Below are 16,600 nucleotides of genomic sequence, written 5' to 3' on the forward strand. Positions count from 1 at the left end.
TGACCTTAGAGATAATTTTTCCTGATCCTTGAGTAGATACCCTGGTGATATAAAGGAAAATTTTCAGTGAATTTGTATCCTAGTACTCATCTTGTAACCTCTGGATTTCACCTTCTGCCTTGGTGGTCTGGGGGGGGCAGCCCCAACATCAATTCTGAGTGTACTTTCATCTTCCTTGTACTACACTGCACAGTCCGAAAGGTATAAATTAGACATATTCAAGTATTTGACTAATGTACTGAGTCTATTTTCAGCAGAAAATTCAGTAATTTTCTGTTAAGCAGAGGTGAGTTTGGATGTGCTTTTGTTTGTGTTTATTCTCAGAAGTATTTTTCATTTATAGTGTGAGCATCTCCCCCTCAAATTCTTCTCCTGTTTTCTTTACTGTATCCTGTTGTAATAGTCCCTTTGGAAGGTCTTTTAGAGAGTATTTTTTACAGAGTCTGAAAACTTCCTTCCTGGCATTTGCATTCTCTCTTCAGATGTCAAAATCAAAGATAATGGTCCATTGCTGGTGTTTTGGGAAGGGAGGGGTAGGCAAGGGAGTTTGCAGTCTCTACACACTCGTCAAGTCAGCTTACTTTACGTGCAGTGTGAGGGACTTAGTGTGTACCAACAGTAGCTCACTGTTAGCCAGTACGAGAAGGAGACATTGAAATTCAAAGCAAGCATTTTGAAAATTGTCAGTATTTTCTGATCCATTTCCCCACATACAAAGTGAACAGATCTTCCAGGGAACTCTGTGAACGTGGTGCAAATCTAAATAGGCATGGCGATTTTGTCCGCAGGGCATGAATATAGACTTGTTCTGTCAGCACCAGGGATGCTCTGAACAACTGCTTCAGTCTGAAGCCTTTGAAAGATAATAGTAATGTCCTTCATTTACCCTTAGTAGTCTCTCATCCAATGTACAGTGTCAGCACTAGCTCCGAGCAAAGCAGCACGAGAGGTCCGTAGCAGGAAGCACAGGTATGTCATCATTGCCCTGTGGAGGTTTGGGTTCAACTCCTGCCATCATATCACACATAGGAATAGTTTGATGCCCTTGCTGTCCTACATCTGGAATATTTCAGCAAATGTGGTCTTCAGAGGCCTAAAACTACAACAGCAAATGTCTCATCATCAACATTATCAACAGAGATTTCAATAGATGAGCTGTGGTACAAGTGCTTTTTCAAAAACTTCTGCTTTGTATGCCTGGGTTAGACCTCGATTTTCACATTTTCAGAAGTTCAGCACACTCAATAGATATTCTTCAGAAATAATTACGCTAGAAAAAATCACACAAAATATTCAAAACATCACCAGACACTGAAAGCTGAGTCTATAGTTTTGTAACGAGTTAGGAAATAATTCCTATTTTCTCTATTTTTTTTAAGAACTTTCTGTGGTTTTGCTGCAGACCAGAATACACTGAAAGGGTAAGTGCACCACAACAATGACCCAATAACAGGAGATGTCTAGAATCACAGGTTGGAAGGGACACACAAGGATTATCAAGTCCAACCCTTAAGTGGATGGCCCACGCAGGTATCAAACCCACAGCCTTGGTGTTATTAACACCGTGCTCTGACCTGAGCTAATAAGTCAGCTAAATGGACTTCTGAACTTCTTTTAAATAGCTTTGTTGGAGTTGCCACTTCTAAAGTGTTTCCAATGTATAAAAACAAATGTTTTCTCAAGGAGAAATGATATTTGAAATGATACTAATATAATTTGAAATTATACTAAGCATTCACATTATAGACCACAAACAAATTCAATACTACTACTACTATTCAATACTAGTACTACTATTTCTTTTATGAACTGCTGAAATGTCATTCAATCTTCTGTTGAATTTTATATATGTATGCTTTATATATAATGTGTTACACTGTTACATATTCATTTGTTATGGTTTTCAAAAATATACATCATCTGAATACACAGTATAGAAAACAACAATAGTTAAACACACAGATGACTACCAAAGTCAAGGAATCTTATTCAGATTCAATACTGTGAAGCTGTGAGCTTCAGAAGGACACTTTCCTGCTTTTTGGATATTTAAGACCACTTTACCATTCTAGGAGCAAGTGCTCTGCATTTCAATAAGACATTCTCAGAGAGAGTTTTCTCCCAGTGTAATGCTATCAGTCTTTCATCTCCATGTGAAAGCTTACCTGCTTTCACCAAACTTGTTTAATTGCTGTTGAAAGCCTCTGTCATCTCTCAGAAGTGGTTGAAATTGTTCCTCAAATCCAAAAGTCATTTTGGGTTCTTGGGACTGACAGGTACACAAGCACCATTACATGAGCTGCTTAAAATGCATTTTCTGCGTCATGGGAGGCTCTAGACAGGAAAGGTCAGCAACCCAGTTGCTCCTCTATCCACTATTTTCAGGCCTTTGACTTTGTAAGTAGAACAGTAAAGGACAGAGTAGCACTTGCTCATTTGAGTTTTAGGTTACATTTAAAGACCTTCAATTATCACCCTCTCAGTTTGCAACAGGCATTGCTAACAAAGTTCTCTGTACGTGTATAATATGCTATACTCTTCATTGGCCTGTGTGTCCTGTGTGGCCACGTTCCTCACAACTTTTGTTTCTGGTGTAATGTATACTGTTTGCATTGCACTCTCCTTTCAGTAAATAAATTAGCAGTGTAGCAGTTTGCATGTGAGAGGAGTGTGCTTAGACTGATGCTCAACTCAGTGAAAGAGAGGTGATCTGCAAGATGTGCACTATTCCCTGTTTGCTGAGCTTGCTTGGGGACACAGTGCCACAATCTCCAGGCAACAACGTGTTCAGATTGAACGTGCTGGACTGCTCAGGAACCAGTGGGTTGAAAAATTCTCACTGCCTTTGAGGTGGCCCCTTTCTGTGTGCTCTTTGCCAGCAGCTACCTTTCATGGTTTGCTGTGTGGATATACTAGAACGTGCAGTGTGAGTGATCAAAGGAGCACTTGCATTCCTGAAGGCACACCATTCCTCCAATTGCTCCAATTAGTCCAGTAAAAGACACAACTTTTCCTGATACAGAGAAGATCCCTTACCTTCCAAGGTAAGGGCAGAGTGCCCATAGTGCCCATAGCATCCTGACTCAAATTTATATCTTTGCAATTTATATCTTCTTGTTGTATTGATGGAAGCGACATGCTTTGTAAAGCACACCCTCTTTTTTTTAGCTGGACTGGACAGGCTTCAAACTCTTCAAGGGAGAATCCAGGGTTCAGTGCTAAGTTTTGTCCTCTTAAGAGAAGGCAGGTACCAGTGCAGTAACCAGACTGATCCAAGAGGTCTGTGGGCCCCTGCCTGTTCCCAGAAGGTTTCTGCAGAACGTTCTAGTTTGCGCTGTGTGGAAAAAAAGACAGTTAGAAGTGGGTAACTGTGAGACATGTGCAGCTCTTAAGGCATGTTTTTCTCCTGTGGAACACATCTGGGTCTCTTCAGAGAGTTTCCATGACTGGCTCAAGCCAGCACTGAGCCTTTTGGCTGCAAGGTGTTGCAAGTATTGCAGAAGACTGCAGTTCCTTGATAAACTGTGTCTGTGTGGCCTACGTGGAGTACTTACACTGATATTAAAAATTTTACTTGCTGAATTATTTTGAAAGGCCACCTGCAAAAACATGACACTGATGCAGAAAGAATGATGCTGAGTGCCATTTTTTAAACAGTGCTGCACAGATTGTATTCCAGCCAGCCCGCGTCAGCATTCCACAGGTCAGCACAAAATATCCATGTTGGTTTTGGACTGACTACATACCATGGAGCTAAACCCTGTACTGGCTTGTAATATATACAGTACTAAAAGATGGAGAGATTGAATAGGTGTGGCTGGGACAAAACATTCTGTCTCTTGGGAACTGCCACAACTGTATTTAAAGCAACTGCATGCAGAAGGGGGTTAAGAAAGTAAATGTGGTTCAGATTTTCCTTGTCAGGAACAAATTAAATCAGCATGGTAGAGGATCCAAAGAGAACTGCATTTGGAAATGCTTATATGCTGAAGCTGGGACTCTGGGTAATAAGTAAGAGCAACTAGAATTTATTAATTATCAAGATAGATTCAACTTAATTGTCTCGTCAGGTTACTGTGCTAGAGGGCTCAATCTGTTAGAATATTGTATAAGTTGTTTAAACAGACCAAGGGTGGCAAAAGAAATTGTGTGAGGGCAATGACTCTGTCTATAACCTGGTGACATAGATCTGCCTCAGAACAGGGAAGGGCAGGATCTTAGGAAGTGCAGCACAATAAATGTGTTGATTATCAATGTTCAGCAGTGAGCAGAGGTGGGCAGAGGTAGCATTATAAATCACTGAAATGAATCTGTAGACATCTGGAGCTACTAGAGCGTGTGGGGAGGCAACTATGTAATAATGCAACTTTATTTGGCACACCTGCTGAAGATTTCGTTTAGGTACTGGTTAAATATCAATAGAATACCTTTTAATACTGGATGATTGTTCTGCAAAAAAAAAGTTGTTAGACCTAGAGTGGAAGAATTCTCCTTTTAGGTAGCCTGATAGATAAAGGTTAATTGATCCACTAGACTGGAAATCAAATGTTTTCTCAGGAAAAACTGATCATGACCTGGTTACATCTAAAATGCTTGAAAAGAATATAGTCCCAAATCATAATATTCACACATGCTAATTAGAAAAGGCCAATTTCCCAAAGCTAAGGACTGCCTTTAATAAAACTGAATAAGCAGAGGCATGAACAAAACTGAAAGTTTTTCAAGAGCTTACTAAATAGGCGAAACATTGTTAAGACAACATGTATGGCAAAATACAGAAGGTAGAAATGGACTTATTGTTCTGTTTGCATGTGTTTAAACAGGTGTCAATTTGTCCACATTTATGTATATACAGGACTGCATAGGTATACACATCTACAGACACTTGTGTGGGCATGCTAGCACACAGTACTTACATATTTAAATAAACCGTGTAGCAGTGTAGTGGAAAAATAGGCTATAAAAGGGAGATAAATATCCATTGATATTTATAAATATGTTATTAAGTATGGAAATTACTAGTAACACTTAAACCAAAATCTAGTCTTGGCAAGCAAATGGTGTTCTGAAGGACTTTTAAATTTACATAAGGAAAAAAAAAGTAGCAATGATGTGGGCCAAGCAAGGGTTGTAGGTACTGAAACTGTTAATAAGAAATGTATAGACGGCTGAAATGTTCAGAAAATGTTTCTGTTTTATGTTTTGAAAGAAAGAATATGGTTTGTATATACCACATGAGGAGGATGAATTCTTTTCCAGCACATCTGCCGCTAAAAGAATGTTAGACAACTCCTACTTTGAGGAATTAGCTTTAAGGCAGTAGCCCCTGGTTTGTGAGCAGCTATGCATCCTATTTTTTTTTTTTTCTTAAATTGGCTGAAAAATGTTCTGGCCCACCGATAAGAGCTTTTGATAAATTTGGGAACATTGGAGCAATCTGCCAAGACTGAAAGTGTGCTCACTTTTTCTTTTGCCAGTGCCCCAATGGCACAAACAGGAAAATTCTGATAACAGCATGGCAGTCAGCCTGACCTCACTTCCAGCAAAATAATAGAGAAGCTGATATGGGAATTCAAGTATAAAGAACAGGACTATTGTTAATGGCAAATGATGTTTTCACTGAATTCAGGTCTTCTCAGGTAAGCTTGGCTTTCTTCCTTAATATAAGACTACCCAGTTGGTTAAAAAAGTAACGATAGACCTAATGGAAACTGAAAGTCTTCAGTTTGATATCCTACCATAATTTGATCAGAAATGTAGCATTTTGCATTCTTGTTTAAGAACGTGTCAGGTGGCTAAGGGGTGGTGGACCAAAGGAGTTGTTGCAAAATCACTCTAAAGAAAATTCTTTTTGTGAGATTCCATAGCCAGATCAGGACTGAGACCTCTTCTGGCAATGTTCACTACTTAGTCTTGCAGGACAAATGCTACTATGTACTACTATGCATGGCACTAGAGAAAAGGGACTCTGAGTTGCCTCAAAAGTGGGCTTCAGACTGAAAAAGTTTGCTTTAACATGGTCAAGTGTAAAATTATAAACCTGGGAACGTGTACCATATGGGGGTGACAGCTTCAGGAAAAAATAGAGACTTTGGAAAGACATTAAAGACCTTAATGGACAACCTTAGAATGTAATCATAGCTCAGTGGGAGGGCAAAGTATCTGGTGTGTTCCTTGAGTACTTGAGCAAAGGTCTGATTTTGTCTGTGTTTATCAGATGTATGCATATGGAGAGACTCATGCAGTAAGATCAATCCCATTACAGGCAGCATTTTATGAGTATTTTAAATTGGATGAGAATGCAGGGAATAGCAAAAAACTTACATGAGGGCTAACTAATACACCTGCTATATTGGCAGGTTTCTACCACAGCCTTTTTGTTCCATATGAAAAATAGATGAGGTTGTTAGTACAAGTATAACACATGTAGAGGTACAAGCTACAGATGCCAGTTCCTTCATCTTCCCAGGAAATGCATAGCATGAATTGATGACAATAATCTGAGGTAGTGTCATCAAATTAGCAAAAAATTATCCATGTGTTTTTACATGTATGCACAAATAATTCCCAGAATAAGATGCCAAAGGGACCAGTGGACTCCCCACCTTTTGGTTCTTCAGACCAGAGTGGACTGCCTTCCTAGAAAGATTCATTATAGGGTTAAACCCAGGCAGTGGGTTCCACAAAGGGACAGAGCAGGGTATGTGCAGCATGCAAGGAGTCAGACAAGATGACTTCCATCTTTCAACAAATATTGAACTCTTCAGATATAAACCTACATGTAAAAATTAATTCAAGAGTGGATTGAGCACACTATGTATTTGTACATGCTTAAAGTACAGAAATTTCACTCCACCTTAAAACATTTCCTTTACCGTGTCTATCAAAGTATGGGAGAACTAGTGAGATGCTCTTTATGCCAGAGACTTCTTTGATAATTAGGATCAAGTCACTTAATTTCTGTGCCTTGATTTGCCCACTTCTAGAGAATTAATCCCAGCTTTCCTAGGCTCCTCTCTTCATGCTGGAGAGACCTCTGAGAGGACCTGCATAAATGTATATTTCCAAAAAGACACAAATAATCGGAAAACTCGGGTAGGGCACAGGGCTGGTTTTTCAAATAGATCAGAGAGCTTTCACCCTGCAGAAGGTACTCATGCTATCTTGGTCAGCAATCCATCTGTACTGTGAACCTTGATGAAATAAATGTAATTGTCCTCGGGTTGGTTATGTAACGAGCTTGCTTTGCAATTTAACTAATGAATGTGTTGAGAGACCAGATTAATCTTCTAACTTCAAGAATTTTTCCCAATGGAAAATATATAGTGCCTGCCTATCTGTAATATTATCCTCTCCCTACAGCTAGAGTGATTTGGCCAATTGAATGTTGGTTTTGCTTCTGTATGTAAAGCTCATGTGTTCACAGATTTTTTTTTCTGGAAGAGGTGGAAGGACCCCAAGCTTCCCTTGAGATTTTACAGCTGGGTCTGTGGGCTTTCCAAGTCAAGGCCATTCCTGAGGGATGCCATACAGCCTCTTTGGTGGGATGATTTTAGTTGCTGGTATGGTAGAAGTTGTTGTTTTGGGGTTTTTCCCAGTAGGGCCATGTTTCACCCTGTGCTCTCTCAGTCTCTGAAAGCAGTCCATTTCAGAAAAATAATAGCCCGGTTCTATTGTTGGTTAATTGATTGAGGCCAAGGGGTTATTTTAATATTGAGATTCTAATTTCCTCGTTATGCTCTTGTTCTCATTCTCAGGAGCCATCTAGAAAATGCAAAGATACTGGTTAAAGAAGATCCAGTAAATGCTTATGACAAATGAAACATGACTTCCCAGAGTAACACACACTTTGTCAGAGCTTTGCCAACTATAAATTATACCAAGTGGGTCAATTTGGAAGTCAACATCTTAGTTAAACTGTCGCACTGTAAATATTGGTGATTAATGACTGCAGAGTCCAGTCTAATTTCCAAGCAGACTGTCAGTGGCACTCAGTAATCAGCAGAGTCCATAGTACAAGTGCTTGGCAATCCTTTTATGTTTTGTGATCCAATTCAGGTTGCTCATTTTCCACAAAGAGGAAACAAGAAAGGGAACTGATATGAAAATGCTGGCCTGAATGCTGGAGTTGCGTCTACACTTGATTATTCCCCTTCAAGAGTTTTTTCCCATTCTTCAGCATGCCTCTACAAGCTGAGGTGCAATCCCATGGGAGAACATTGGATGTGTATGTGTCCTGACATTTGGAAGTCAGGAGAGACAGTTTCATCTGGGGAACTCCAAACTCCCTGTCTCATTGTCCCCACCACTCCGAGATGTGACCCACAGCTCTTGATGCTCCTTTCCTGGCATCATTCCTTCTCACTGCTGCTCCACTGAGTCAGAGGGCCAGCCAGGTCTACCTGTCCCCTTTGTCCTGGTCCCCATCCCACTGTCCATCCATGGGGGTCTGGGGCAAGGGTGTATTTTACCATTGTGGGTACATCATAGAAATCCCCAAGGAATCTCTAATGCTGTTGAGTACTTGAAAGACGCAGTACTGCTCAGACCACTTCCAGAGCTGTGTGGACAGGAATGTAACATGCACTGGAGAAAGCTCTTTTATTTCCTTCTTTGTAAGCAGTGTGCTGCCTGGCCTAGACCAGGGACTGGGAGAAAGTGGTCAGTGGCGGGCAAACAGCTGACCTGACCCCTGCCTCTTCTGCCCTGGTTTCATGGGGCTTCACAGGAGGATGCACAGGCCTGTGTGTTTGCAGGACACAGTGATCTTTTCAACCCAAAACAGATGGCATCCATTAAAATATTATCAACTAACATTGATTACTACAGTTTCCCCTAATATGACATGACTAATCTTCTAATGTAGCTTGCACACTGTGTACTGCCAATGCTTCAATGTATGCTGAAATCATTTAGTAATTCATTGAAGTAAATAAATGAGTAAGTCTAACACAATAGAGTTTATGGCATATTGTCCTCCTGGAAATACTTTCAGCAGTAGTGAAGTACAAAATATCTGCAACTTGAAACGTCTGTCCTTATACCTGTATTTGCACAGCTTGAGATACATGTGCAAATTTATTTTAAAATTAAACAGCCAAATATGCAACTTTTTCCTGTCTCCAATGTATGAATCTATACCAGGAAATTAGAAGTTTATCAAACAGGTGTCAATGCACCAGTCAGATCTATGATACCCTGTCATTTTGGTGCAAATTAATGAATAGTAGTAGGAAAATGCTCAGACTTTTTTGTGATGTTGGTGAAGAAAATCTGCTGTAGGCAAAGGAGGGAACTGATAAATAATACAGTACACAGACTGTAGTTTAAAGGAGGATCTTCTATGTTCCTTCCCAGCAGATGAAAGAGGTTCAGCTAGGTCTTCCATCAGCAGGTACCAAAGAGCTCACCAAGAGCAATTTGGTTCAGAGCCAATAAATAACTCGCCTTCTAGGAAAATAATTTGCCTGGTTTCTATAAAGAAGTATAAATGCCATTCCAGAGTGAAGAATTTGGACAGGAGTGAGTGCCCAAGAGGGCTGTTTGTGTGAGCAGGAGAGCAGAGAGCCTTTTGTCTGAGCAGAGACTTACAGAATTTGAGTGGAAAGGAAAACAGGAAGGCATATCATGAGATAGGAAAGGCAATTAAAGCAATTTAGTAACTATAGCGTGAGAACAAATGAGTTTGAGCTGGCCCTTAGTCTGGAAACTTGGAAAAGCCTCCAAGCAGTGGGAGGGAGGGCAAACTTGGCTAGTTGCTGGGATGGAAATTAAGTCTGTAACTGAGCATCTGATGTGGTCACCTGTGACAACAGGACTCTGGGATTCCTAATCTGGGGCGAGCAGCCTCAGAGAGACCTCCCATGTGAGGAAGGATTTAAACACAGGCTTTGCTCTGTGGGGATATATTTGCTAATGTTTAAGCTTCTGTAGCTTAAGCATGTTTTTAAAAGTACATTTCATATGCATAGTTCAATTTTGCAGACGGCTGACGCATGAGGCTTGCATATCTGGCCTTGTGACTGCCATGGACATCTGGTCCCGTGCGGGCTGTGTCTCTCCGTTCTGCACCCATCCTGGGGGAAGAGCAGCAGCTGCACAGTCCCCCAGATCCAGCACAGCACTGGGTTTGGAACAACTGTACACGGAGCACTGGCAGGCTGGCTTGGCAGGAACCCATCCCAGGTTTTCTTGAGCAACTTGGAGCTGAGGTGCTGTGCTGTCGGGGCAGAAAAGGCAAATACTACTGCAAGGAAGCATCCATCCAGCTAAGGGTATGGCTGTCACACTTGCTGGTAGGACTTGACATGTCCCCTGATGATTTCTTAAAATAAATATTTAGCAAGGGTTTTTATAGTCACAAATAACAAACATGCTTTTAAAATGTTTGAAAGGAAACAAAGAATATATTGCATAAGAATAAATTGGAGGCCAAGACCTGGTAGCCACAGATGTTTATGTCGAAGGCTGGGGATTTCCTCCTGCCTGTTTTCAGGGTACACTGCAGTTGCTTGATTCAAGTCCATCTCCAAAGCTGCTTTGCTTCCTGAATAACACTTCCTTCCTTAGGAGCAAATGCTTAAGATGGCTGAAGTCATTGCATCTATTATTGATTCATGTAGTTGGAAGATGAGGGTTTCTTTTAGTCTGTTGAACATATTTTTTGAGAAAGAGTTCTTTTTTTACTGCTGCTGTTTTTTTCACTCAGCTGTTGCATCACAGTGCAGCACCATGACACCTCATCTACAGTAAAACATTTTATCCCCTTCTTGGGTGCTTTTAAAACTGAAAATTACTGGGTAAGAGGGTTTAATGCAGTCCTAATTTTACAATGTTCAGAAAATTAACAGAGCTTGTATTTTCAGACAGCTGATTCTGGAGTTTACAAATTGCTCCTATGTGGTTCAAGTGTTCACCACCAAGTATAAAGGAACAAGTGAAGATTCAAACTCCAAACTATTGATTCTGGGATAGAATTTTTGGATCCCGACTTCCTTTTCAAAGGGGAAAGCCAACACGGTTTTTCTGTCTAGAAGCGATTTTTAGGATGGTCCACTTGTACTTGTTAAATTTCAGCCAGGTTGATTGTCAGGTTAAAAGAAGAAAAGAAATGCAAGGAAGAAGCTGACTGAAAATGAACTTTGGTATATGCCGGAAAGAAAAGTAAAAGCTTCAGGTTACACTATTGTATGAGCAACCTGCACACGCGTATGTGCCTGCGGGAGACGTGACCGGCAGGCGTGGCCTTTTAAACCTTAAATTGCTCAGGTTTATGCAATTCAGCTTTTCTGTGCCTTCTGTCATGCCACAGGCTTCACCATCTGACACGGGCACCAGCAGCTGTCTGCCTGCAGCTGGGGGCTGAGCGCAGGCCCTGCCCAGCCATGCCAGCCCCAGCCTGCTGATCCGACACCTGCACCGCTCCCTGCAGCGCATGAGAGACACGGCAAAGCCACACACGTGAGTTGAAAGGCTTGTATCTTCCTTTGTCCTGGTCCTACTTTTCCCCTTGAGCTTGGTGTGAGTTCTTCCAGAGGAGCAAAGGTGCAAAAAATGCTCTGGTAAACAAACCAGCCTTGTTTAGTGGTGGGAGAGTGGGTCCAAACCTCAGCCTGCACACTCTAGAGTGCCATGCAGCCAAGGCAGTGATAAATATCTTACTGTGTCTGTCATTAGTGACTCAGGTTCCCATAGCCTAATGTAGAGTTTGTTTTCCTCATATAACAGAAATGGCTATATTACATACCTGTAGGTTGCTGCACTTCTTGGTAGGCACTGTTAAATACTACTTACATACATGCTGGTATGCAAAAACACTCCTCAGTTTATAACCTTTTTGTTAGCTTGATGTGCTTGGGTTTCTGTCCTCCCCATTGCTAAAGTCTGTTTCTTCAGTAAAGTGTGTTGAAATCCAAACAATTATTTGTGGAGAGGTGCCATTTGTACTGCAGCTGCTTTAGCCCATCGCTTTATTAATCCTCTGGAAACCCATTTCTTCCCCTCCCCCAAGTTAAAACCCACAAAGTCTCGCTGCAGCTGTAGGAGGTAAATTGAGGCTACATTCACCACTGCTGTATCTTCCTGCTTGATTTTATGCATAGAACTGCAGCTGAGGTGAGAAAAAAAAGAGAAAACTTGATATCGTTTTTATCTTTAGCTCATGCTCTTCACACTTAAGCTTACAGTCAGTTCTTTACTCAAAACATCTTGTAATTCAGTACCAGTATATGCAGCAGTTGCAAACCTGTGAATACATATGAATAGGCATAACTTCTTCTAAGTTTTATTTCTATCCATAAGACTGATTGTTCATGTGAGAACATGCATATTCACAGTGCCAACTCAGAACCCGGAACAGCGATGAGGATACGTGGACATCCTCACTCACCAGAATGTTTACTTAGAGTACTCAGTAGACAAGAGGTCCAAGTACATAAATCAGAAGGAGCTGTTCACATGTTTAAACTTCTTAATGTTTTGGGTTGTTTTTAATGACCAGGGATGGACTGCTTGCATCAAGCTCTCAGTCACTTTTACATCAGCCAAAGAAAAACACAAAACCCCCAAAAGATGCATATTAGACCTGTATGTCATGTTTTTCTATGATGCCTGATAACTAGGAAAGGGTTCCTTCAACAACAGGAAAAACAAGATAACCTTAGGTGACTGTACTGGGCACCATGCAAGGCACTTGCTTTCCCACAATCTTTTGTAGAAATGGAGTTCCCACTGCCCAAACCACTTTTCATTTGCTCATTCAGGTTCATGCAGAACAACATCAAGGCGGTTCCATCACTTAACTGGAACAGCAGTATCTCTTATCTGCTGTTGTTGGAAAAGCACAAATGCTGATCTGCAAATAAAAGCCAGAAATCACTGTCAGGAATTTGGAAAGCTGCTGATGTGTGAAGAGCTGTATCCTCAATACTCCCATCTACTTTCCTAAGACTGAAAATTCCTCTTAAGGAAGTGATCTGTTACTAATTTGCTATTTTATTCTTCTACCCCAAACCTCAGAGCCTACGTGTATTTTCCAAAGATATAAATTGAATCAATCTGGTAAAGCTTGTCTCATTGTTGTCGTATCCTTGCCCCCTGAAAACACTCTCCCACTGCTAATCTCTCTTACTTGTTTGTGGTCCTGTAGAAGTGTCCTCCCCTTTGCTCATATGGGTTCTGCTTTTATAAGGGTGTTCCAAGCCCATGTGTTTGAACGTTAACTGCATCAGGACTTCATTGTACCACAGAGTTGGAAAAAGGAATGTTCCTGGCTCTGAGTTGTGATCATCTACTAGAAAAGAAAATTGAATTGTCTTTTGGAAGAAGTTTGAATGTGCTGGCCTCTTCCCTAGCATAGCTTTTCTTTAATAAAATGGAAATAAATTTTGCACGCAGGATGAGATGATAGATTAGCTCTATTTCACTGCAAACCAGGAAATCAAGCAGCATTGTTTCCAGAAGGAAAGTAAATTAATACAGGCTTTCAAATGTAGAGAGTCTCTTCAAGGCTGGCTGCTGGAGGGAAGCAGTCTGGTATTTCTGGAGATGTCAGCCTTGTCTGCAGGGCTGGGTGCTGCCACCTGGCTCCTCTCACTGTCGGGGCAGATGGAGGCCTGTGGCTGATTTGGAGGGAATCTGTGGCCAGAGCCTTTTGAGGAGGTAATGAGATCCCACTCTTGTTAAATGGGGGGACACTGGCGTCCTGCAATGTCTGACTGAGCACTTGTTTGCAGTGCATGCCCAGTTCTTCCACAGAAATTAGAAGCTGGGATGAACACATATGCAATTGATCTTTCCAAGGCTTTCCCTAAAGGCTCAACCTGAATCTGCAAAAGCAATCATTATCTGAATCATGGGATTCAAAAGGATTCAGCACAGAAGACAAACTTTCACCTTCAATACATGTTCAGGGAATGGTTAGCTGGCAGTTCCTGTTGTGTACAACTGCTTCCCACTGTGTACTGTTCTCATCCCACTGAGTAAAAATCAATTCCTCCTTTACGAGGAGCTAAACACTCAAACTTCCTACTTGTCTAGCTGCTCATGGAATCTCACTGGTCCTCCAGTTTCACTTTAATACACCCACAACATTCTTACTGAAACAGTCTTAATAAAATAAATGAGTTTTATCTGCCAGAAATTTCTTATTAAGGAATGCTTCCTATTTCTGTCTGGATATCTTTCAGAAAAATTACTTGTTTGAAAGCAGATAAATTTTGATTGATTTTGGATATATTTCCTGTTTATTTTCTGCTTTTCTTTTCCCTAACCTTTTGCTTTCCATGCTTACAGCTACATGGTATAAACTGTGTTGAAATGCTGATGTTAAAAATGTATAGGCAATGCTATTATCTTATTTTGTTTTCTACTACAAATCTGATTTTGTACTATATATTTAACAGTATCAGTTCTCACAGGATTTTACAAGTAGAACCCAGTGCTGGAAAGTATAGCTGTGGGTTCTCATAGTTTCAGTCTGAGAACTCATCTAATCACACTACTGCTATTTAACAGAATGTATCAGTTTAGACCCAGTCAAAAGGGGTCTGAGGCACTGAAATAAATATGACTTGTAGGAGCAGTTTCAAAGAATTAAAAAATCCCCTTGCCTGTCTGCACATAGCAGATAACATCTGATTGTGAGAAAGGATGCAGGAAGCAGGACAATTTGAGCATGTAATTCCTAATTGGTTTCTCATCACGGGACTAAACAGCACACACTTGGCCTTCATACCCACAGAACCAGTTCTGGAAGCAGATATTAACTCAGCCACAGACTGAACTATCTTTCCCAGGCTGGTGTCACTCATGTGTCCTGGCTGACAAAACCTTAGTAAGCCTCTTGCTGTTAAGGGGAATATTACAAGGCCATCAGCAACACATGCATGTTAATTAGCAATGGGCTTTGGGGGAGTTCCCATGAGGCCCCAATTAAAGCAGTGATGCATCAAGTCCAGTGAGTAGTACCACACTCAGGGATGTTGTTTCCCAGCACTGAGCAGATGGAGACAGAACCAGGCTCTACAGGATGTGTTTTGGTGGCTGAGGGCTTGGTCACTCTAATAAACAAAATTTACTTGCTGAGACTTTTGTTGGGCAGGGAGCTTAGTCATTATCCTGCTACAAAAAAAATGATGCCCTGGAACAGAAATATTGCACAGCCTCATCTAGAGAGATCTACTTCTGCTCCTGCTTGAATACTCTAGGTTTACCCAGCCCTTTCCATTTTAAACAGAGCTATAAGCTCTACTGCAAACCTGACTCTCAAATGAGCAATAGGGACTACCAGCAGATATGAATGGACACTGTCAGCACTACTTTGTAAGAGAGGTCTGTTCAAGAGCCAAAATGTAACTTTTGTCAGCCCCAGAAAACTGATAGTCAGACCACAGTAGCTGGGCTGCTGGGTTCAGCCTCTTCAGTGTCCAGTTTGTCTCCCTCTTCCCAAGAGTACATTTTTCTTAAATGTGATATTCAGTACTCAGCAGTGCACAAAATTGTAATGTCATCAAAATTTCTTCCCCTTGTGCACCAACATTTCTATTTATGGCTGCATATTTTGTGTTTTCCTATCCTTTTGGAGGCTTCCCCTAGGCTGTACCACTCCCCTAAGTTGTTCAAATTTACCTGCTGACTACCTTACCAGGGCTTGTGCCCTCCTTTATCCAGGGTCCTGAATGGTACTGGGCCCCCACAAGTTGTGGCCCTGGGACTGAGTGACAATGAATGCTTTCACATTGAGCTGTTTTAAACACCAGAGTGTCACTGTACCATGCAGTTCTTCAACAGGGACCACTTTTTCTGCTTAGGATTTGATTATTTAGTCATTTTTGTGAACCCAAGTAGCAGGAGGATGAAAGAATAAGATGCAAGTATAATTTAAGTTCTAGACATTTACAGACCTATAATTTTTATTGTATACTGTATATAATATTTAACAATGATTTTCATTATTTAATAATTATAATATAATAACTACATCTAAATCATAGTACAGGAGTTAGGTGAAACATAATAAAATTGAGAAACAGATGATTAAAGCCTTGCTCCACTGAATTTGCTTAATTTTTCCTTTGAGGGTAATGGGCCAGAGGTTTTAACCCAGGCCTTTGCTTCTATTATTTAGACAAGTTACTCTGGGGAGCCAACTGCTGCAAGTTGCTGCTGTCCCCCCCACGGGTGCATGTCCAGAAAGCAGAGGATGCAATCCTAGAAGTCAGGAGTTTGTGAGGGCTTTCCCTCAGATCAGCTGTAAGACCATCTCTGTGGTCACCTTGCTGCACAAGGATTCCTGTGACAGAATCTGGGCACTGGCCCCACTGGCATGGGGGCAGCCAGCTGCCCCTTCCCCTGCTCACCTAACCAAGTAGGTGCTTCTAACCATGTGGGTTGCTTCTAAAAAAAGGTCCCCACAGGGTGTTGTGAGAACTCATTTAGTAGCTTGCCAAGTGTTAAGAAACTGCTGGATCAGAGAAGCAGTTGTAAAGGCACAGTGTAATTAAAGCACAGTTTACTTTATTACGTGTTATTAGCAGGGTTATCCATCACATGTTCTGTGCTTTGTAGTTATTAAATGTTATCTCATGGTCGGTCACATGTG

At 41.1% G+C, this 16,600-nt stretch overlaps 1 protein-coding gene across 4 annotated transcripts in view; it reads left to right on the forward strand.

The window, feature by feature from the left end:
• Positions 1–11,228: 11,228 nt before the first annotated feature.
• Positions 11,229–16,600, forward strand: part of LNX1 (ligand of numb-protein X 1) — an 80,197-nt gene continuing 74,825 nt past the window's right edge. The window contains exon 1 of one of the 4 annotated variants that reach the window (XM_059844834.1): positions 11,229–11,460. Coding sequence is in view for 1 of the 4 variants with exons in the window: in XM_059844837.1 (XP_059700820.1) it covers positions 11,435–11,460 (26 nt within the window). In the remaining 3 variants the exon portion in view is untranslated. The remainder of the gene's footprint in view (positions 11,461–16,600) is intronic. The other 3 variants (XM_059844837.1, XM_059844833.1, XM_059844835.1) reach the window with 3 other exon arrangements.

This window comes from Haemorhous mexicanus, chromosome 4, assembly GCF_027477595.1.
Source record: "Haemorhous mexicanus isolate bHaeMex1 chromosome 4, bHaeMex1.pri, whole genome shotgun sequence".
NCBI lineage: Eukaryota > Metazoa > Chordata > Aves > Passeriformes > Fringillidae > Haemorhous > Haemorhous mexicanus.